At 48.9% G+C, this 21,920-nt stretch overlaps 1 protein-coding gene across 8 annotated transcripts in view; it reads left to right on the top strand.

Moving 5' to 3' along the window:
* Positions 1-66: 66 nt before the first annotated feature.
* The window catches only part of PPIP5K1 (diphosphoinositol pentakisphosphate kinase 1), a 42,094-nt gene continuing 20,240 nt past the window's right edge, over positions 67-21,920 (top strand). For 6 of the 8 annotated variants that reach the window (XM_077185586.1, XM_077185585.1, XM_077185584.1 and 3 more), the window contains exons 1-26: positions 67-183; positions 2,691-2,973; positions 3,755-3,916; positions 4,198-4,372; positions 4,843-5,038; positions 5,131-5,221; positions 6,216-6,301; positions 6,538-6,692; positions 7,679-7,780; positions 8,068-8,229; positions 8,897-9,018; positions 9,396-9,497; positions 10,220-10,306; positions 10,747-10,822; positions 11,331-11,440; positions 12,384-12,469; positions 12,860-12,988; positions 13,967-14,088; positions 14,859-15,041; positions 15,922-16,063; positions 16,519-16,742; positions 17,658-17,785; positions 18,272-18,386; positions 19,773-19,880; positions 21,131-21,247; positions 21,513-21,677. In XM_077185586.1, coding sequence (XP_077041701.1) covers positions 4,226-4,372; positions 4,843-5,038; positions 5,131-5,221; positions 6,216-6,301; positions 6,538-6,692; positions 7,679-7,780; positions 8,068-8,229; positions 8,897-9,018; positions 9,396-9,497; positions 10,220-10,306; positions 10,747-10,822; positions 11,331-11,440; positions 12,384-12,469; positions 12,860-12,988; positions 13,967-14,088; positions 14,859-15,041; positions 15,922-16,063; positions 16,519-16,742; positions 17,658-17,785; positions 18,272-18,386; positions 19,773-19,880; positions 21,131-21,247; positions 21,513-21,677 — 2,955 coding nt within the window. In that variant the 5' untranslated portion in view covers positions 67-183; positions 2,691-2,973; positions 3,755-3,916; positions 4,198-4,225. The remainder of the gene's footprint in view (positions 184-2,690; positions 2,974-3,754; positions 3,917-4,197; positions 4,373-4,842; positions 5,039-5,130; positions 5,222-6,215; positions 6,302-6,537; positions 6,693-7,678; positions 7,781-8,067; positions 8,230-8,896; positions 9,019-9,395; positions 9,498-10,219; positions 10,307-10,746; positions 10,823-11,330; positions 11,441-12,383; positions 12,470-12,859; positions 12,989-13,966; positions 14,089-14,858; positions 15,042-15,921; positions 16,064-16,518; positions 16,743-17,657; positions 17,786-18,271; positions 18,387-19,772; positions 19,881-21,130; positions 21,248-21,512; positions 21,678-21,920) is intronic. The other 2 variants (XM_077185582.1, XM_077185580.1) reach the window with 2 other exon arrangements.

Raw genomic sequence — 21,920 nt, 5'->3', positions numbered from 1 at the left:
CGTGCGCTCGGCCGCGCTGCAGCTCCCGCCGCCGCCGCCAGGGGGCGCCATGCCGTGCCGGTTCGCGTCCTGGCCGGCCCGCCTCCTCCGCTCCTCCGCGCCGATTGGCTGCCTACGGCCGTCAGCAGACGGTGATTGGCCGGCGGCAGAGCCCGCAGCGCAGGGTGCGCTCGGAGGCCGCAGGTGAGCGGAGCGAAATGGCGGCGCCTGGCGTGGCGCCCCCTGCTGCCGCCGGGGGGGCAGGGGCGGCCGAGGGGCCAGGGCCGGGGCCGGGTCGGGGAGCGAAGCGAAGCAAAGCGCAAGGCGGGGAGGGGTAGGGCGGCCTAATCGCGCCGCTGCTGGGCCCTGTTTTTCGGCGGCTGTCGGGGAGCGCCAGGTGGGCGGCAGCGGCGGCTCCACGGCGAGACGCGGCCCGGTCCCGTGCCGCCCCCCCGGCTCGCCGCCGCTCGCCTGTGCCCGCCGGGCCCGAGTCCGGCCTCCCGCGGCGCGGCAGCTCCGCCCGACTCGGGCGCAGCGGCGAGCGAGGCTCGTCCAGGCCGCTCGGGGCCTGTGCGTGCCGGCGCGGGGCTGGTGCCTGCCCGCTCTGCGGGCAGCGGCGGCTCGCCCTTTGCGGGGCTGCTTGAGGTCGCGCCGCTCTCCCGGCCTGGTCCTGGCCCCCGCCTGTGCCTCTGCCCCTTTCCCGGGCCGCCTTCTCTCCCGAGCCTGGAGGGCCGGTGTTTGTGAAGCCGCCACGGTGTGCGCGGGGTAGAGCGGCAGCAGCCCCCGCAGTAAACCCTCAGTGACAATGGCCGTGTCGGAGGAGCTCCCGGTGCTGAGGAGTTTCACGCTTTACAGGTCCCACCAGCCTGATAAAATATTTCGTTACGAGCAGCGTCAGACACGGAGGGGCCTCGCCGCTGTGCGCGGCACGCTCCGCTCGGTGCACGGGGTAAACAGAGGGGCTGCCCCGGTGCTGCCTCCGCTCCGCCCTCCGCGCTCGCAGCTCTCGGTGCGTTCGCCTCCCCGACAGCGCTGCTGGCATCCACTGAGCACGACTGCAGCTTCCTGGCTGTGAACACCTTGAGCCTGTATTACCAGAACAGAGGGATTTCCCTGATACACCACGTCCAAATAGTTTTAATTATTAACCCTAGGACAGGTGATGTTTCTGTTCTGAAGCAATTAAGTGCCCATGAGAGGAGCACAGCTTTCACCATTTTAAAGTATGGAATTAACCTTAATGCAAACAGCCCTTGTAACAGTGGAAGTAACTCTCCGTGTGTCACTGGTCATGCAGAGGTGTATTAGTGGTCATGCATGCAAAGGTACTTCACTGCTCAGAGCCTAAACTTTCAGGGTTGGTTTTTTTTTGGACTGGTTGGTTGGTTGTAGGGCCATCAGTGGTTTCAGATAGTTTTACAAGGCATTGTCAGCATAAGTGTTTTAAAATGCCAGCTATGTGTATTTTTAGAAGTCGCGATCCTGCACGTACTTGGCCTGGCTTGGCTAGGCTGTGGGTCTCTAAGTTGGATCACGCTTGCAGACTTTTTGCTTGCCAGGGTAATCCCAAATTCCTGCCACTGGCAGTGTGATAAGTCATGTTCCTGTCCGACAGCCCAGCACTACAGGGACTGCACCTGCATCTGCACCTTTTGTTTAAAAAACAAAATGAAACAAAACCATGACATGCAAGCCCACTCTTTGATTGGCTAATGCCACACTGAGTACAAAATACAAGACCTAATCACATCTTCTCACCTTAAATGTCTGGTACCTCAGAAGCAGGGCACAAAGAATTTCTTTACTTTGTGAGCACCCTTATCTGAACAGCACCAGAATGATCTGCTGGGGAACCGGAAAACAATTTCCTATATAGTTTCTTATCTCTAATACAGGGCAGTCTAGGGAGCTGAAACAGTCCCAGGCCATCAGAGGCAAGGTCTGTGGCTCCATTTAGGGTTGTGTGTCAGCAGATCTGGATTGCTGATGGGGTAATTTTGGTAACCTTTGGTATGACTGTGCAGCAGATCACAGCTGCCCTTCTTGGAAGTGCAGCAGGAAAGTCTTCAGGTGTAGCGACTGGCATGTACTTTCTCCTGTGTAAGAAGTGTGGGCTGTGTGCTGTGCAGGAACCTGTAAGGGTTCCATGATGGCATTGCCACCCTGCTGGCGTATGTGCCCCGTGCCAGTTCAACACTAGAGCTGGCTCAGGTATGGTGGGCAAACTTCCTGTCACTGTCCTTACATACAATAATAGAACTCCACTTGCCTGTGTCCATTTAAGAGCAACAGTCTGAGTTTTTAATGCCTTAGTTATGCCTGTAGCTAAAAGTTCTGTTCATCGAGAGTCTGTAGTTGCTTGGTATAAGTTGGAGCGGTGTGGCCAAACCACAACAATAAGTCTATGGTAAAGGATGTGCTTTTAAGGAAAACTAGAAGAAGGTTCCAGTTAACCCTCCCCCCACACCTGAAATCATGAGGCTTTCCTTATTAACATCATGGGCACACCTGTGCTATCAGTGGCTGTCAGCTTCAGTGAGGCTCTGAGTTTTTACTTGATGTGAGTATGATGTGTCATGGCCTTGAAACAGAGCTACAGAGCAAGGAAGAGGCTTTGTCTCTGGGGTAGGAGGAGGAATATAGAGAAGCTGTTGCTTTCTGAGTTCTTGGGGCAAAGGTTTTCCTGCTGCTTATCTGTTTTTTTTTTCCAGGAGGGAGGGGAGATTAAGGGATTGGAGAAAATAACCCTGCTCCTCCTTTTGCTTGATTTGCTTCACTTCATTAAATCATCAGCCTTCAAGCTGATAGTATACCTGCTAAGAGTTCATTCTGCACTGATGTACTGAGGCAGCAGGACCCAGGCATGAGAATGGTTCCTGAGTATATCGGGAATGCTACTCTTGTCCTCCTCTGGAGATAGCAGGGCTATGTGGAGTGCACAGTAAATACCTCTACAGCCAGCCCTGTTCCTTCCACTAGCAGTGAGCACTGATGGTGAGTATCAGCTCTGACTTGTGCTGACCGAGGTGTTTTAGTGCCAGATGCGTGCTGTGCTTTGAGGGTTTTGTGGCAGCAGCAGCAGCGCTGGGCTTGGTGCATGGGACTGGGATGGAGGAGATCATCCTTGGGGTGGTATGTACAAAGTCCAGGCTTGCTGTGTCCCCTTGTGTGGTTTCTGTTGGGTCGATGTCTGCTCCCCCAGTGGATCCTTATGCAGGAGGAATGCTTTTGGCTACTTTATAAGGAAAAGCACAGTGAAAGGCGCCTGCTTGACACTGGGTGGAGCTTAGGTCAACGGTGAACAGCTGTGTCCTTGGCATGTATAGGTCAGTTGAATGGTGTGTTCAGACTCTGTCTCCTCTGAGGCAGGCAGTGCTGCTTTGTAGGTGACACTGGAGGCCATGATCCTTTCCTGGTGTTTCTAATTCATAGCATATATTCAGCAGCTGGTCAAAGGAGGTGATTGTTCCACTCTGCCCTGGTCACAGCACTAAGCCTGTCTAAGAAGCCTGTGGACAATGCTCTCTGGCACATGGTGGGATTTTTGGGATGTCTGTACAGGGCCAGGAGCTGGACTCAATCTTGATGGATCCCTTCCAACTTGGTGTATTCTGTGATTCTATGCCAGCTTGCAAACCCAGACATCCTGACCTGTAACCCAAACTGTTGCTGATGCTCCCTCTGTGTCCCCTTTCCCTGTCATAGTGTTTTCACTTGTTTTTCCTCCTCCCTGCAAACTCCTGTACCTCTCAAACTGTTCTCTCTGTTACTGTAGGTCTTCTTGAGCTGAAAGGATGAAAATTGGCAATTGGAAAATCACTGTCACTGACCTGAGCTTTATCCTGCCTTTTGGAGTCCCAGTTGATGTTGTTGGGCATATGAGTCTGCAAGAGTGTCCCCTGTCCATGATTTAGGCAGCGGTTGGACATGCATCACTGTAAGGGTTACATGATTTCAGTGCTGGTGGTGACACTTTCCCAGTGCGAGGGGGTTAATTGAAAAATGGAGCTGCTTATCTAAATTGATCCAGAATTCCAGATCCCCTCCCACCCTGAGAGTGTCTTCTTGTTCCCTGTTTTTGTGCCTGGCAGCACTGTCCCTGGGTTCCCTCATGCTGGGTCAGTCCCTGCCCTCCCCACCTTGTTTGCTTCGTCGTGCAGCTGGCCCTGGGATCGCCCTGCCTCTGACCTCTCTCCCTTTTGCACTCTGTAATTCCAGAGCGGGATGGTCGGCCACCAAAGCTGCAATGTCGTCCCTGACGACCTCCAGTGAGGGAGAGAACTCTGCTCCCAGGTTTGTTGTTGGTTCCAGAGATGATGAGACAGAATTTCTGGGATCAAACATGAAGACAGACGAAACTGATTTCATTGAAGATGATGAGGAGGAGGAGTCGGTAAGGAGGTCCCAGCATTCTGGGCTGGAGCGCCTGTGGCGGGATGCCTGGGTCTCAGCCAGGTTTTGCATGGTTACTGCTGGGTCTGCAGGTAGTTGGGACTGCAGGGGACACGGTAGTGGCATTTATGACAGGACACATTATGTCATGCTGCTATACTCACTGCCTCGGGAAATCCAGCTTTTTTTGCTTGGAGATCTGATTTGGGAAAACTAGTGGATTCCTTTGTTCTAGAGACTTAACCTGACACTCCTGTAAGTCTTTCTGTTTCACCAGGGAAATTTTTGGGGAAAACTCTGGCACATGTGAAAAGGGCAAAGGTGTCTCTGCAGAGAGGAAACATTCATTTTTTCTATAACCTCCAGGACCAGGATGCAGAAAAAATGATCTCTAGCTCCTGACTGCTTTTGGCCCCTGTTCAGTGTTATATTAAATGCTACTAAACTGATCTCTGTCTTCCCCTCTGTCAGCCTCCAGAACGGCAGATCGTGGTGGGAATCTGTGCCATGACCAAAAAGTCCAAGTCAAAGCCCATGACACAGATTCTGGAACGTCTGTGTAAGTTTGAGTACATCACAGTGGTGATCATGGGGGAAGATGTTATTCTGAATGAACCGGTAGAAAACTGGCCCTCTTGTGACTGTCTGATATCCTTCCACTCCAAAGGTAACTCATCTCTAGCAGTCCTTAGCCTGCTTGAGCTGTGGGCAAGGGAGTCTCCTTTCAGCCCTCCCTTCTGTCCTCACCCTGTATTTCAGGATTCCCCCTGGATAAGGCCGTGGCTTATGCCAAGCTGTGCAAACCATTTCTGATCAACGACCTTGATATGCAGTATTACATCCAGGACAGGTGGGTGTCTGTGAGCCGCTAAAGCCCCTTCCCTCTTCCTCTGATTCTTCTCAGCATGCTGTGGAATCTTAATTTTTCTGGTCACAAAGGAGTGAGATGAGGAGGAAGGGGACCTTAGCAGTGGCTTTTTGGGGTTTCTCCAAAGCATGGAGGGGAATGGCTTTGAGGGTAAAACCATTGAGACCATATAAAATCATGCTTTGTTTTCTGGTGTAAATGTCTTGTAAGGAGTGGCTGGGATGTAGGGAGTGGAAGAGTTCTCACAGAATAAGGCTGCCATGACTAAAGCAAGAAGACTAGTCTCTAAGCAGGAGAGCCAAATGGTGAGATGGGGCTCTGGGTCAGAAACTGGGAGCAAGGCTGGGTCAGAATCTGTGGAATCTGTGTTGTTCAGACACGTGAGGTTTCTCAGTCATCTGTTGGTAGAGTCCACCAGTAGCCGTGTACTTGGGCCCTTATACCCAGGCTGCTTTGGCTGTGTGTGAGTAGGGCTCCTAACAGATCCTAAACCTCCTGCCCTGTCTTTGGGGTGGTGAGCAGTGTTATGTGGGTGCTGGCAGGCATCCCAAGGTGTAACTAGTGAAAGAACTGGGGTTTGCCCCTTGGCACAAGATGAAAGAAGGCTCCTGCTGCTTCTGCCAGGCCTGGGCACCAGACAGCTTGGCATGACAGGGCACTCTCCAACAGGGTGGGTCTGGGCTAGGGTGGTGTGTACTGGGTGTGCTGCTGTGCTTTGGGCACATGCTAATAATTGAGCATCCATGTTTAGGCCAGGTAGAAATTTACTCTGGGGCATCTGTGTCCAGAGCAGGACTGTGGCAAACCCTATAGCCTGTAGGACTTGGCCAGAGAGCATATGCTGAGAAGTACCTGCAGTCTTGATGCTTTTTTGTGTTCATCTGACTGTGTTTTTCATCAGTGGGAGTGAAGTCTTTCCCTTGGTGTGTACTGAGGACCTTCTAAACTCTTCTGGTGCTGCTTCTGTCCTCTACAGGCGTGAAGTGTATCGGATCCTTCAAGAAGAGGGAATAGACCTGCCCCGCTATGCTGTGCTCAATCGAGATCCTGACCGACCAGAAGGTCAGTGTCCAACTTCTACTGAAAGCCATTTCCCCAGGCTCTGCTGTTTAAGATAGTTTGCAGAGGACAGATACTGGCAGTTACCTCAAAGAGGCCTGACTCATAAGTCTCCCGGGTTTTTTTGGTGGGCAAAGGTCCCAGCAGCAAAACCGACTGATGGGCCTGCAAGGGGCTGTGGCTCTGCACTAGGACTGTGTCACCTTTCCTGATGTGCTGCTGCTGTGCTTTGTCTGCAGAGTGCAACTTGGTGGAAGGAGAGGACCACGTGGAGGTAAACGGAGCTGTGTTCCCAAAGCCATTTGTAGAGAAGCCAGTCAGTGCTGAAGACCACAATGTGTATATTTACTACCCCACATCAGCAGGTGGGGGCAGCCAGCGGCTCTTCCGCAAGGTGAGGAGGGGTGTCCAGAGCTGGTGTTGGAACCAACAGAGACTCATGTGGCTTCAGGAAGGAGTGTTGGGGCAGGGGAAGGGGAGAGGAGGGTTTTGTGTGGGGGAAGTTTAGACCTCCTTAGAACTTTGAGTTCAAGTGTATCTACCTGGGAACCACAGGAGGACATATTTTAGTGGTAGTGCTGACTTCACCTTCCCCATCATCTTGGTGGCATTTATCCTGTAGTCATGGAGCACTGTGTCCCTTTCTGAATTGCATGCTGATTTCTCCAGGTTTATCACGATGAATTTTTCAAAAAACCTACATTCCTGTCATTTAACATCATTCTTGCCCTTCCCATTTAGTGTAGTTTGCACACGTGATAAAAGCAGCATTTATTCCTAGATTTCACGGGAAATCTGCCCTTACTCATATACCCCACTTTCCCACTGAACAGTAATAGCTGTGATATATCTTTTTTTCCAATCAGTTACATATCTGGCATGAATAAACCTAAAATGATTGTTCCCTTAGGTAAGATACAGGTATGCCTCTTGAGTTTGTATCCAAAGCCTTACTCCAGATGAAAACAACATTATCCTTGATGTCAATTAAATCAGTCATGGTTCTAGAAGGAAATGAAATTGGTTGGATTATCACCTGTCATAAATTATTTTCATTTGCATGTTAATTAGGCTCCTTACCTTGTAGTATTTTTTCACTTTTTTTTTTGTTCCACATCCTTGAAGTGATTGGAGACAAATTAATGGTCTATAATAGCTTTTCTCCTCTTCAAAGCCTGGAAAATGACATACCTGCTGCCTGCATTCTGGTGTCTTTTGTCCTCCATAAATAAGTGTGATGTAATGTCTGGGGAGCCTGAGATGCTGATTCATTAAGTCAGCTAAATTCTTTACTTACGGGATGAAGCTTCTGCTTTTCTGCTTCCATCTAAGAAAAGGATCCCCGTGCTCTTCCCTGAGGTGTTTATTCTGTGCTTTCAGATTGGAAGCCGGAGCAGTGTGTACTCCCCAGAGAGCAGTGTGAGGAAGACAGGCTCCTACATTTATGAGGAGTTCATGCCTACGGATGGCACTGATGTAAAGGTAAGGAAAAGCCTGGAATGGTGCCTTCCTTTGTCGGGCTTGGGGGAGCTGAAAGTTCAGCTATTCTGCTTAGTCCTATATAGATAGGCTCTGGAATGTGTGTGTGGGCTCTGAGGTGCTGACTGCGCAGTTTCACCCCCAAAGTGGGGAGCGGGTGCTCTGTGGGTCACATCGGGAGGAGTGTGTGAGACCCTCTCATCTCCTTTTCTGTGTCTGCAGCAGAAATACCTTCTGGGAGCTGCAGTTAGCCTTGGTGGCTGTGTCAGCTGTACTCACTCTCATTCCAGGTGTACACTGTGGGGCCGGACTATGCCCATGCAGAGGCTCGCAAATCCCCTGCTTTGGATGGGAAGGTGGAACGGGACAGTGAAGGGAAGGAAATTCGCTACCCGGTCATGCTGACTGCCATGGAGAAACTCGTTGCCCGTAAAGTCTGCGTAGCCTTTAAGGTCTGTGTTTTCTTCCCTGTGCAAGCAGGACTCCACAAATGTCTGATATGTGTCAGGGTTGGGATTAAAATTTGTCATCCTGCATGTCTGAGGCATGGCAGTCCTCCATGCCTGATGCCAGTTGTTGGTCCTGCTGGCTGTGGCACTTTACTGGGCAGAGGTGACTGGGAAGGCAAGAGGGCCTGCAGCAAATGCCCTCTGCAGGTCGGTGCCTGGTGTCCCACATACATCTGAGCATTTAATACTGGATCCTGAGCATGCTCTCTATCTGACCTGTGCTCATCCTGTCTTGACTTATTTCCTGCTTTTGTTTATGTGGAAAATGTGGTCTTATTTTCTTTTTTTTTTCTTTTTCTTTTTTGTGTTTTGGTACTTGTGTTTGGTTCTTCTGTTTGTTTGGGCTTTTTGTTTGTCTGGTTTTGTTTTTTTTTAGTTCTTGGGTTTTTTTAATACGGCTCTGGTGCAAATTGATGTTTTATTTTAGAGTTGGGTAGAGTTGTTCAGGCTTGTGAGGTGGGCATGGACTGGAGGTTGGCTGTAGCATCAGCAGGGCTGAGCTGGGCAGTGTTGGCTGGGTCTGTGTATGCCCTGCTGGCAGGGTCGCTGCTGTCCCCCACTGCTTCCTTCCTGTGTGTCCAAGTCCCCTCTCCTCTGCTTCCTCCTGCAGCAAACCGTGTGTGGGTTCGACCTCCTGCGGGCCAATGGCCACTCCTTTGTTTGTGATGTGAATGGCTTCAGCTTTGTGAAGAACTCCATGAAGTATTATGATGACTGTGCCAAAATCCTTGGGTATGAGCAATCTGAGTTTTGATAAGGTGGTAAGGTAACTCACAGCAAAGTAAAATGAAATATGTAGTCTTGGTCAGTATGTCAGAGAAGTCTGCAAGTGAGTCACTTGCTCAGCAGGTGAAAGCTTGGCTCTTGGAGGAACAGGTTATTGTCAAGCCCTGGAGCTCCTGCCTGCATTGGCATTAGCTGTCTTTGTCTACAGCTAGATATAGTTATATATCTTCCAGGACATTTCACAGTGTGGTAGGTGTCTCTGCAATGAAAGTGAGGGGAACTGCTGTGGCTCTCTTCGCATCTTTGAGCAGGACTGCTAAGGAGGAGGTGGAGAACTAAGGGAATGGATTTTCTTGTGAGTGTTGTATTTTGATTTCTTCCAGAAATATAATCATGAGGGAGTTGGCTCCCCAGTTTCATATCCCCTGGTCCATCCCAACAGAGGCAGAAGACATCCCCATTGTCCCCACTACTTCAGGCACCATGTGAGTACCTGCTGTCTTCTCAAAAGGATGCCAGTGATGACTGTGTGAGGGACAAAGTGTGACAAACTCTGTCCAAGGGCCTGACATCACTAGCAGCATGGCATCCTCCAGCTGCTGTGCTGCTTGCAACCCTGAAATTCCGGTGGAAAGGCTTAGCTGTGCACGTGGAAGTTGTGATAGGTTGGGGATTAATTGTAGGTTTGATGAATGCAGATGATCAGTAACTGAAGAAATAACAGAAACTGCTTGCATGTCTTTCAGAGGTCCAAATTCTTCATCAGGACAGGAAACAGATCAGGACAGATGCTGTAGCTGGCTGCTAGATGGAGAAAGTGCATGTTGAGCTACCAGTGAAATAGGTGGAAACACTTAGTTGAAATATTCATAATTACCAATATGCTTGGCAGCCCCTCATTTGATACCTTTGGCCTTACTGGTTTTCTAGCACATAAGGCTAAAAGATCAAAGGCAAAAGTTTCTTTGTGATCCTCAGCATACTTGTACACTGGTATGAAACCACTCAGCTTAGTAGTGTCTGCAGAGCTCTGACTCCCTCTGCAGCTGTGGCACTTGTGTCTGGTTTAGTCTGGGAGAAATTCTACCCCTGCTGAGGAAAGCAGGTGTCAGAAGAATGGAACTGAAAGAGTAATGGGAAGCTACTTCCTGGTGGCAGTTCTGGAGTGTAAGGGCACATTTGTCCTCTTTATCCTGCGTTTCCTCAGGATGGAGCTTCGCTGTGTTATTGCAGTCATCCGTCATGGGGATCGCACCCCGAAGCAGAAGATGAAGATGGAAGTAAAACATCCCCGGTAAGAGCCAAGGGAAGAAGGTGCTCTGCTCCTGGGAAGGGATGAGGGCCTATTCTCTAAACCAGAAGCAGGAGCAGAGGGCTGAGTGCATAGGAGGCAGTGTTTTTCCTGGCCCATCCAAGCAAATGCTTTCTGACCAGTTGAGAGAGCCCCCTTTCCCCACAAAGATCCTGACACCTTCTGTGTGAACACTGGAAGGAAGAATGAAGGTGTGGTAGGTGCTGAAAAGGGAAGTGCCCCACTAAATGGGAAGCTAGTATCTGTTTACTGGTTGTATTTTGAAAAACACTTGTTTTTTCAGAATTTCTGAAGCACAGGGAAGAGCCAGCAGCCTGCTGGTTCTCCCTGAAGAATAGAGACTGAAGGCACATGTGGGAATGACTCTCCTTGTGTTATTGAAACAGCAGAAAATGGATCAGCATTCTTTTTTGTCTGTTCAGGTTCTTTGAATTATTTGAGAAATATGATGGTTACAAGACAGGGAAGTTGAAATTGAAGAAACCAGAGCAACTACAGGTGAGGAAGTGCATTCTGGGGTTACTACATGGGATATGCAGGTAATACAGATCCTGGTGCGAGGCAATTCTTTGGGAGGGTACAAGCCTCCAAAAGGGCAACAGTCTGTCACAGATGCTCTGTGTCCCATTCTGCACCCTGGGCCCATTCAGCTGGGTGACAGCAGGAGAGCAGAATGGAAACTTCTGCTGCCTGATGCCCACACTGTGGGGTGGAGATGACCTGATGCAGCTTGCCCACCAGCTGTGCTTGCCTCTGGTGACAGATGGCTCCATGCTAAGAAGTGGGGCAATTGGAGGTACCTGCTTGGTTCTCAACAGGGCTGTAGTACAGCATGAGGATGAAGCAAACTGCAGTGTGAAAGTTTGTCCTTCCTGAGCTGTGTCCTATGAAATGACATGCCTCTGAGGAGTGTCTGCATGGACCTGCTTTGGGGTGAAGCTGTTAGGAGGCCTTGCAGGAGGACACTGGTGAGTCTGAGGCAGAATTGCTCTCTGCTTTCCAACAGGAAGTGCTGGACATTGCACGGCAGCTTGTGGTGGAGCTGGGAACCCACAGTGATTGTGAAATTGAGGAGAGGAAATCCAAACTGGAGCAGCTGAAGAGTGTCTTGGAGATGTAAGCATTCCTATCTCAGGGCACTGTGGGTTTGCCTCAGAGGATGTGATATGGAAACAAGCTGTGCTGCTGGTGTCCTGGCCAGCTGGTGCCCAGAGACTGGGGTCTCCTCTGTCCCCTGTTAGTAACTGTACAGGAAAGGCACCACGTTCCTCACTTTTTCTCCTTGACATCAAAACCCTGCTGATCCTTGTCCCAAGTGTGTCTGGTGTTTGGCTAAACAACTTGAGACAAAGCTGAGCTTTCTTTGCTGCAGGAGAGGAACTGGGGTCCTGGAGGGACCGTCTTGATAGGAAGCATTTTGATATGATTGGAATAAAACTTGTTTTAAATAAAGTTGTCCTGGTGCTAAAAGTTTAGCAAAAAAGAGCTTGGAAAACATGAAAAGATGTTTGTGTCCCCTGAGGTTTTGTACAGTCAAAATAAAAATGTGGTGGTATTGACAACTTCTAAACAAAATAGGGTTCCTCTCAGGACTGCAGCTAGCTGTGGCACACACAGCCAGCATCTGTGTTCAGGCCATGTCTCTGGAGCACAGAGGAGGACTTTTTGCTGTGATTCCCTCCTCTGCTCTTTCTGCTCCTCATGGTTATCCTCAAAGCATCTGCCAGAGTGTTTTTTTCTGTGATCTCATTAATCCACTTGTTAAAGATGTAGATAAGAGTTTAAAGCCACCGTGAGGAATGACAGCGTAGAGTGCTCTTGGTAGAAGAGTAAGGGAATGGATCTTTGAATTTTGTTTGAGGGAGCTGTTTGGCTTTTTGTGGGGGTCTATGCTGGGTCACAGGAAGATGACAAAAATCATGTTCCATGGCTATGGGTGTTGTAGCAGAAAGTCTCTTGCTTGTGCTATACTTCTGCTGTGTACTGCCTGGGGGCCTCTGGACAAAGGTTGGGTGGAGTTGATTTGTTTCAATGTTTTTTTCTCCATCCCTTGTGACAGGTATGGACATTTTTCTGGCATTAACCGTAAGGTTCAGTTGACCTATCTTCCTCATGGGCATCCAAAAGCTGCGAGTGAAGATGAAGGTAAAGAAACCTAATGGTGTTACCTAAACCTGATGTTTAAGCCCAGAGTTCAGGTGTGAGTGCAGGTACCCTCTGTGTATAGGCCTCTGGACATGCTAGCAGAATTGGTGACCCACGTCTTATCTTTGCTCACATCATAGGAAGGATTGCAGGGGGATGCCAGTACACCCTGGCTGGCTCTACAGGGCTTGCATTTCCAGTTTTATAAATGTCATCCTATACCTTCAAAAACTAGTGACTCTGAATTTCCTACTTGCTGGTTTGTTTCCTGGGGAGCTTGGGTCAGGCTTATGTTGAGAACTGTGTGCAGGGTGCTGATGACAACGTCTTTTCCTCGCTCTGCAAGCTCAGATACGAGCTCTGATGGAGTGAATACCTGTTTGTCTCTAGACGCTCGCCGAGAGTCCTCCCCCTCCCTTCTCCTGGTGCTGAAGTGGGGTGGAGAGCTGACCCCCGCAGGGAGAGTCCAGGCTGAGGAGCTGGGGCGGGCCTTTCGCTGCATGTATCCTGGAGGCCAAGGTGAGTTTGGCCAGGTCCCCCTGGGCCTGCCCCATGGCTGCCAGGCTGCCCAGCCCAGGTGAGGGTGGCTCAGGCGTCTGTGGCTGTATACAGCCTCTGGGATTAGTGTTCGTTCTTTTGAGTTGGCATGGTAGGGATAAATAATTCAGGTGGGTTTTGTACCCAGATCCCTAAGCTGACCTGAGAGATCTGCTGTTAAACTTCAGTGTGTCTTGGGAAAGCCTGGCAGCTTTCCCAAGATATACATCTGACTTCTGGCTGGTGCCTGTCTGTCAGGGTGTTTCTCTGAGTTGTGAGCTCTGAGCTGGCAGTAGTGTTCCTGTCTTGTCACACAGTGTGACTGGGTACTGTGCAGAATTGCCCTGGGATTCCAGGTAGCAGCAAATAGTGACCATTGCACTGGCTTTGGAGGTCAGACTCAAGAGCTTCATGAGTTACTTTCCTTCATTACTGATCTGACTCTTGTGGTTGACTCAGACATGAGAAATAAACTGGCAATTTGTGCCACAAAGTAATTGTAGCTGTACAGGGTCTGCTTTGGAAACTTCCTTGCTGAACCACCCTCCCTGCAGTTCTGAGGGCTGCAGGATCTGCTCTCAAGCAGAAACTAAGCAGAAGGAAGTGATTTTTTTTTTTGCATCTTCATTCTGCACCAAGGTATTCAGGCTATCAGAACTACTACAGGGTGTTCAGTAGAGTTTGCTGCAGAATTTGGGCAGCATCAGACTTAACGGGTGGATGCTCATTTTTTTCCTCAAAATGAACTTTCCCAAGTTAAGCAATGACTTTGTTACATTTCTAGTCCTTGTGTATAGCTAGAACTGTTTATTTTGGAGCAGCATAAATGCTGCCTATGCAAGTGACTAATTCTCTACATAACTTTGTTACTACAATAAAGTTTGTTTGTCTAAACCAATATATCCAGCTGATAATTTTGCAGGTGTGAGAATATAAATCTTGAGTTGTCCTTGGTTCCAGGCGATTATGCTGGTTTCCCTGGCTGTGGCTTGCTCAGGCTGCACAGCACTTATCGCCACGATCTCAAGATCTACGCCTCGGATGAGGGAAGAGTTCAGATGACAGCAGCAGCTTTTGCAAAGGTCTTTCTTCTCTTTTGGGCATCCGTTTGTTCATTACTCTTAAAATATGCCAGTTCTAAAGGAAAACCTCTGGTGATGAGGAAGGAGTTTTCCTAGGATCTTCCTCCTCTCTGTTGGATGGACTGGGGTACACTGGGCTAATAGCAGGTGTATGGGGCAGTACTGAACATCTGGTGTATCTGCACACACCTGTCACCTTTAATGTCCTGTCCAGGACAGGACTCTCAGTCAGGAAAGAGTTACGTATGGATTATTGCTGGCGCTTGATCTTAGAGCACACCAGATGTGCTGCTGAGTATTGATTGCCTATAGAATGAATGTTTCTGGCATGGCTGCCCAGCCAGAGGGGTTATTCTTTGCCTGCTGAATTTAAAAGGGAAATGAAATGTCTTTGGTGTGGTATGGGGTGGAGGCTGGGGAGGAGACAGGTTCATTTGCAGCTAAAGCCAAGGGGAATCCTGCGGTGGCCTTAGCTGGTCTTTGGAGCATTCACTGTATTTTCAAGCAAACTGAGCTGATTGATAGTTGAACTTGCTCAACAGTTGCCTGGATAAATCTGGGGCTGCCGCAGGCAGAGCTGTCCTTTGCTTGAACAGCTCTAGAACCATGCCAGAGTCATCTCTGACTGGAGGGGACGTTGCTGTAAAACTGCCCTTCAAGGACAGCTGAGATTTCGCTTAAGTTGCCCGAGTTCTGGCCATGAAACTACCAGAATTTTTGTTGCGTGGTTGCACAGACCTGAAATCTTGTCCTATGTGGTGTGGCTTTAGGGTCTGCTGGCCCTGGAAGGAGAGCTGACCCCCATCCTGGTGCAGATGGTGAAAAGTGCCAACATGAATGGTCTGCTGGACAGTGACAGTGATTCCCTTAGCAGCTGTCAGCACAGAGTGAAGGCTCGACTGCATGAAATCATGCAGAAGGATGCTGAGTTCTGTGAAGAGGATTATGAAAAGGTAAAGCACCAGTGTGGCTTCATTGCTCCCTGTATCTGAAAGGAGAATAGCATCGCTGCAGTGGTTTGATGTGAAGTCTGTGGTATGTGGACAGTGGTTTAGTTAGTTTGAGATCAGTTCTGGTCAAAATGACAGGATATGTATGGAAGTGTGCAGGTTAATAGCCCTTGTCCTTCTTGGAGTGACAGTCCTCAGTGTTGCTCTGCTGTCCCCTTCAAGACTGATCATGGTGCCTTTTTCTCCCTTCATAACTCCCAGTTCATTTTGTTCTTGTGAGTATGCTAAAAGAGCTCCTGCATGCTGCTCACATCAATCCCAGCTGCTGTGGGCAGGGAGTGTGCCTCACTGGATTCTAGATCCGTGCTCTATGCACATGTGAACAGACCTTTTGGTTACAAATTGTCCTGTGTCCTGTCAGGTTCTGATAGCTGCATAGTAGAGAGCATGGGCTGTATGCAGCACAGCAACCAGTGAAAGCACTATTCCTGCTTCTCCAGCAAGTCCCCAAAATACTGTTTTTCTCAAGCTCTGAAATATGAATACTGGACTGAAATCCTTTAAGGAACATATTTGTCATCTCAAAGACCTACTTAAAATGAAGCCCTTTTGCTCAAGCACAGAAGCAAAATGAGACTAGAGTGGATATTGGAGGTGGAGGGAGGTCCAGTCTAATGGGAGCGGTTGTTTGCTCCCTCTGAGTTTGATCCTGAGGAAGATTTTAAGACACGCCTGACTCCTCCTAGGAATAGACCAGCTTATTGTGCTCAGCTGGGAGCACAGCTTTTGTCCCAAGTCAGAAAGCAGTGTGGCTGCAAAAGACAGACATTTTGCATTCCCCATTTGTGAGGACTAGCTAATGTCTGCTGGAATCTTCTTTCAGCTAGCACCTACAGGCAGTGCTTCTCTGCTCAACTCCATGACATTTATCCAGAACCCAGTTGAGGTCTGTAACCAGGTGTTCACCCTTATTGAGAATCTCACCTCCCAGATACGAAAACGTCTGGAAGACCCAAAATCTGCAGGTGAGCAACAGAACTGGGAAAGATTAATTTATTGTTACATCTTCAGAGCTCCCAAACACCACTAGGGCTTATTGTTGTCTGTAGCAAAGAAACTGTAAAGTGTAATTCTGTATGTGCTATTGATGTGGAAGGCTCCACTTTCAATTACTGTTAAAGAGAGCTGTAATGTAAAGGAAATGATATGTGCATTTATGGCAGACCTAAGCAACTAGGCAAACGGTTTCACTTTTCTCAAGCATTTCAGAAGTAACCTGTTGCTGCAGGTTAAAACTCCTGCAACAGTTCCAGTGGCTTTTCCAGACTAGGATTCCTATGGGTGACACAAGAATTGGAGCCCTTTCATGCTGGGAGAACTCAGTCACAGCTGCCACTTGAAATCTCTGCAGCAATAACCAGGGTTCTGTCATTCTGTGGTTCTAGGGTGTGAATGTTGTTTGCTGTCCTCTGCTTTTTAGACCTGCAGCTGTACCACAGTGAGACTTTGGAACTGATGTTGCAACGCTGGAGTAAGCTGGAGCGAGATTTCCGCATGAAGAATGGGCGCTATGACATCAGCAAGATCCCTGATATATACGACTGCATCAAGTATGATGTACAGCACAACTGTGCACTGAAACTGGAAGGCACAACTGAACTCTTCAAGCTCTCCAAAGCCCTGGCAGATGTGATCATACCCCAGGTAGAGCCTGTATGAGAATGCCAGGTAGAGCCTGTATGAGAATGAGAAAGGCACCAATTTCTGAGCCTTTGCCTTTGTGTTTTGTCTCGATTCTCTTGCACATTAACTGCCAAGGCAGCCTATCACAGTAGGGTGTTTCTCAGATCTGTCTCAGTGTTTGTATAAGGCCAAAACCATTTATGACTTGAAATGTGGCAGGGCTGGGCTTCTGGTTGAGGATTCTAGCAAGGTCAGAGTAATGAGCAGCTGATGCAGCAGCTTTTCCATGTTTGCTGTAGTGCATCACAGCACAGCTCCAAGCTGTGTGTGTGTGCAACAGCAACATTGCATCCTCTCCACATGTAGGGTTGTGGAAGTGAAGGGAGATTTCTGTGTTAAAGTTCTGACAAGTTTGTTATTCTTGTCAAACTAGGACTTTTTCAGTTTCCAATGTTGAGTTGCTTCTGACAAAGTTTAATTTATCTGGGATGAGTTTCTACCAGCAAGGTCCAGCTGCCCCTGTAGAGCAGAAGTGGTCTCTAAACTTTTTCAGTGCTGCTGGTGATGTGCAGTCTGGCTGTTTTCAGCATAACACTGCAGCTTTTATCTTCACCAATAGCAGTTGTTGCTTTAATGCTCATGCTAGCTCAGGGTGTAAGTTTGCATGTCATGAGATCTGAGATTCGCTCATGGTCCTTGCACCTCTCAGCTGTTGAAGGATACTGATAGTCACGTCCAGACATAACTGGGGTTCTCAGAAGTCTCAGTCCTCTGTTACCCCCTGCAATACGTGGGGAAAAAAAAAGTGAAAAGTGTTGAGTGACATTTCTCTTCTTGTCCTTGCTTACCCAGTGGTGCTGCGGACTGAAGTGGCCTTTTATGTGAGGATGTGGCAAAGAACCAGGGCTCAGGGTATCTGTTATTTTGTTCCTGCAGGAATATGGGATTAATAAGGAGGAGAAACTGGAGATTGCTATTGGCTTTTGTCTTCCTCTCATTAAAAAGATCCAGCTGGACCTACAGAGAACTCATGAAGATGAGTCTGTCAACAAACTACATCCGTTGTAAGGCTTGTGCTGCATGCTGCTGGCAGTGGGGAGGGCAGCTGTGGAGCAGGGGAGGTTCCCATGCCAGAAGAGTGTACTGTTGTGGAAGGAGGTACTGAGTATACACTGAAGGACGTCCAGGAGGAAGGCATGTTGGTGCTCCCAGAACTAGAGGGCAGATGGAGAAGGCACATTGAGACTGCATACCAGAAGTGCAGGGCCACAAAGGCTTGTACCCATTGTAGCTGGATGGTGATGCCTCATCCAGGCATTTCCCTGCACAGGGCCAGTGTAGAGTGATGAGCTACCTACTGTGTGTCTCCATCAGGCTTCCACAAAATTTGTTGCTCCTGTGCCCAGTGCTCCCATTGTTTGTTCTGTCCTGCTGCCTTTGACATTTCTCAGTGTGGGGCTGTGTCATTCCATTAAGTGTACAGAAGTGCTGCTGTGTGGCAGACGGCAGTTGATTGGCAGGTGAGTAACTGTGGGCTGATTTTGGTTTAGGTACTCAAGAGGAGTTCTGTCCCCGGGTCGCCACGTCCGCACGCGGCTGTACTTCACCAGTGAGAGCCACGTGCACTCCCTGCTCAGTATCTTCCGCTACGGGGGCCTTCTGGATGTAAGTGTCCCAGCAATGCTCACACAGTAAGCCTCCCTACTTTTCTCCAGTAGCCTTTTCCAAGGCAGACAGTGTACGTTTGTAGGTTGCCCCTTTAGCCAGCTCTGCCACGAATGCTGTGCATCAGTGGCATCTGGCCAGCTCCATCTCTGCTGTGTTTGCATGCTGCAGCTTCCTGCATTTCTGGCATGTAGGGGGATTGTTCTTCCTCAGTGCCTCCCTTGCTTGCACAGAGACATGTTTTCTCCAGGATCTGTCCTGCTGGTTTCAGGTGGGCAGACCACTTACTTGTCTAGGAGAAGAGCAGTATGAGGCAATGGGGATGAGTGAATTTCTTCCTTCCTGCTTCCTTCAACCCTTTATTTTAAGAGCTTAGTCCTGTATTTATAGTCTTTATATCAATTCTAAGTCAATAAAGTCAGTTTTCTTACAAAGGAAGCAAGTCGAGGTTGCAAATTCACAGGATGTGCTCTCTACCAGAGAGTCAGATGACAATTTTTAGAGATTAACTCATCCAGTTAACTTACTCTTCACTTGCTCTCTCTTCACCTGCTTCCTGAATGAATTGGTATGCAGACCCTGAGAAAAGCTCTGCTTTAAAGAGGCTCTCTGATTTACCTTCCCATTTTTAAGCATGGTCTGAAATGCCTTGAGAGTTTGGACTTCCTTAACAGGCATGATTTCTGGTGTCTGTGGCAGCTTAGCGTATCTGTAGACAGTGATCAGAAAAGTGCCTCTAAATTACTCACTGAACAAGATGCTCCCTTTTCCCTGACTCAAGTGCCCAAGGATGCTGTGTTGCCAACACAGGGATATTGGGCTGCATCTGGGTTCTTTGTAATGGAGGGTTCAGTTCATGTCCATCAATGTGGTGATTTGCTCCACAGCATCATGGGTGGCACCTCAGGTGTGCCCATTTCCTGGCAGTGCTGGGAGGCAGTGAAGGGTGGGCTGCCCTGCTCTGTGGAGCCCAGTGCTTCAGCCTGTCTCCACATTTTTCATTCAGCGTCAGGTAACAGCATTTCACTTGGTCCCTTATTTAGCACAAGTTCATCCCTTGTGCTCGTTTCTGTAGTTTGAGAATGGCTGTGTTGGGAACCTGCTGTGGGCTCTGCTTGTCTTCAGTCAGCGTGGCACAGCGGCTTGCAACTCACATCTGCACATGGGTGGCTTGGGCAGCTGTAGCATCCCTCTGTGCAGCTGCTCCTGACTGCAAGCACCCCACCACATTGCAAGGTCATTTCTTCATGCAGGTTAAGCAAGGTGCTTTTGTCCTGACAATGTTACCTTGTGGAGAGAGGAACTCTCTCAGTCCCATTTCACTGAATGCTGCAAGGTGTCTGCTGTTGCTTATCCCATGCGACTGTTTGTGTGTATATATATCAGGAAAACAAAGACCAGCAGTGGAAGAGAGCCATGGACTATTTGAGTGCTATCTCAGAGCTGAACTACATGACCCAGATTGTTATCATGCTCTACGAGGACAACAACAAGGTGAGGGATAGAGCAGTAGGATACAATGCTTCCTGCCCCGTTGCAAGGCAGTCCTCAGAGACGAGTTCAGTTGGAAGTCTGTAACTTCAGCTCTTGCTGCTTGTGGGCAATGACAGATGGATCATTAACACAACTGCTAGTTTTTAGTTTATGTGGGAGGCAGTGACCCAGTTAATGCTTGTTGCATGTAAGCAGAAAGAGCAGTAACACTCTGAGTATAATACCCAACTTATGTAATTAATACTGACTATTTTAAAGTATTTTCTAGTCAAAATTATTTGCTGTTTTTAAGTATTAATTGCAAGTGAGCAGTAGGAAAAAAGTAAATAAAATTGAGTGACATTTGATTTGTATTTTTGAAATATATCTAGAAAATATCCAGAAATTCCACATCCATAAACTATTTTTTATTCTGAAAGTGTGCTTATATAGTTAGGGAAGTGTAAACTCTTATCTTCAGGAAGTAAAGAGAATAATTTAATAAACAGCTAGAATGTGGGAGCTGAGGGTGCTGGCTGTAAGTAGGTTTGCCACCAAACTGCATGTCCTGATCATCAGACCTTGTGATTTGGGTTTGTGCTGCAGGAGGTTGTAGTGGTGAGGGGAGCAGCCCCTTAGCCCACACCTTACAGAGTTAGAGCTTTGTATTCACAGAGCTGGTGTGAGCTTCTAATGTTAGAAGTGATGCTTGTCAAAAAATATGTGACTAGAGCTCTCACGAGTGGTGTGGATGTGTCAGTCAGTCAAGGTGGGTTTATATCATTAGTGCCAGATACTGTAAAAACTCTGTCTTCCTTTAAAAAATGTTAATGAAAAATTATTATTAGAGACAGTTGCTTAAATCTTGGATCAGCCTGACTGAAGGTCCAGGGAGGACCCAGTCTCCCCCTGTCCTGGCATACACTGGGTTTGCAGCAGGAGTGGGTCAGAAGGAGCTGGGGTTTAGGGGGATGTGTGTATATATATATATATATATATAAATAGAGCCTGATTCTGTTACACTCCTCTGTGGCTGTTGTCTCAAAACAGCAACAGTCAGAATGCTTCAGCTGGGTGCTGATGAGGGCTGTCCTTTTGGATGGGACAAACCTGGAGCCATTCTGTTCATGCTTGTTGCCCCTGCTTTCCCTCCAAGGGATGGGCCTGGGATGCGTGCTGGCCAGCACAGCGGGGTGGGACCTTGGCCTGGGCTGATGGTAGGATTAACTGGGTTTTGTTCTTGACCTATTCCTTGTGACATGTGTTCACAGGACCCCTCTTCAGAGGAGCGTTTCCATGTGGAGCTGCACTTCAGCCCTGGTGTCAAAGGCTGTGAGGAGGACAGGAACATACCCACGGGGTTTGGCTTTCGACCAGCCTCAGCAGAGGTAAGCAGACACCTGGGCAGGAGCTGCCAGCCCCAGGGGACACTTGGGCACTGTCCTGCTCTGTCTGGCCCTGCTGCAGAAGCTTCCTTGCTGGCAGCGTGCACAGGGAGCTGGCACATTGTGTCTGTCCCGTTTGGGTTTGTCGGGGTGGCTGCTGGGACTGTGAGTGCCTCCTGAGCAGGAGATCCAAGCTGGAGCTGGTGTGGGGCAGCATGGGCAAAGGCCAGGTGCCTGTGGACACAAGCGGAGTGTTTCCTTACGGCAGAACGAGGACAAGAAGGCCGACCAAGGCAGCCTGGAGGACCTCTCGCATGAGAAGGGCGGCGATGAGGCAGACCGTGCTCGGCAGAAGTCCCCGCAGCCCTCGGAGCCCGTCAGCATCCAGCGAAGATCGCCGCTGGTCAGGAGCCGGAAAACGGGATCCATGGAGGTAACCGTGCTCTTGGTGCCCGTCCTTGTTCTTGCAAAGGCCTTTTCCTTGGTTTTGGTTTCCTGGCATTTCTTTTAACATGCCAGAGTCTGAGCTGATTCTGGGAAAGGGATCTGCAGAAGGCAAAGAGGGATATTGTGGAAGGCAGACCTCTGAAACTCTTCCTCATTGAGGAAGGACAGGAACACAGGCCAGAGGAACTGATGAAGAAGAGCAAGTAAGGAAATGCTTGAGAAACACAAG

This window comes from Agelaius phoeniceus, chromosome 13, assembly GCF_051311805.1.
Source record: "Agelaius phoeniceus isolate bAgePho1 chromosome 13, bAgePho1.hap1, whole genome shotgun sequence".
NCBI classification, from domain to species: Eukaryota; Metazoa; Chordata; class Aves; order Passeriformes; family Icteridae; genus Agelaius; species Agelaius phoeniceus.
The sequence above is the reverse complement of the archived record's forward strand: the minus strand, read 5'-3'. Positions and strand labels throughout refer to the sequence as shown.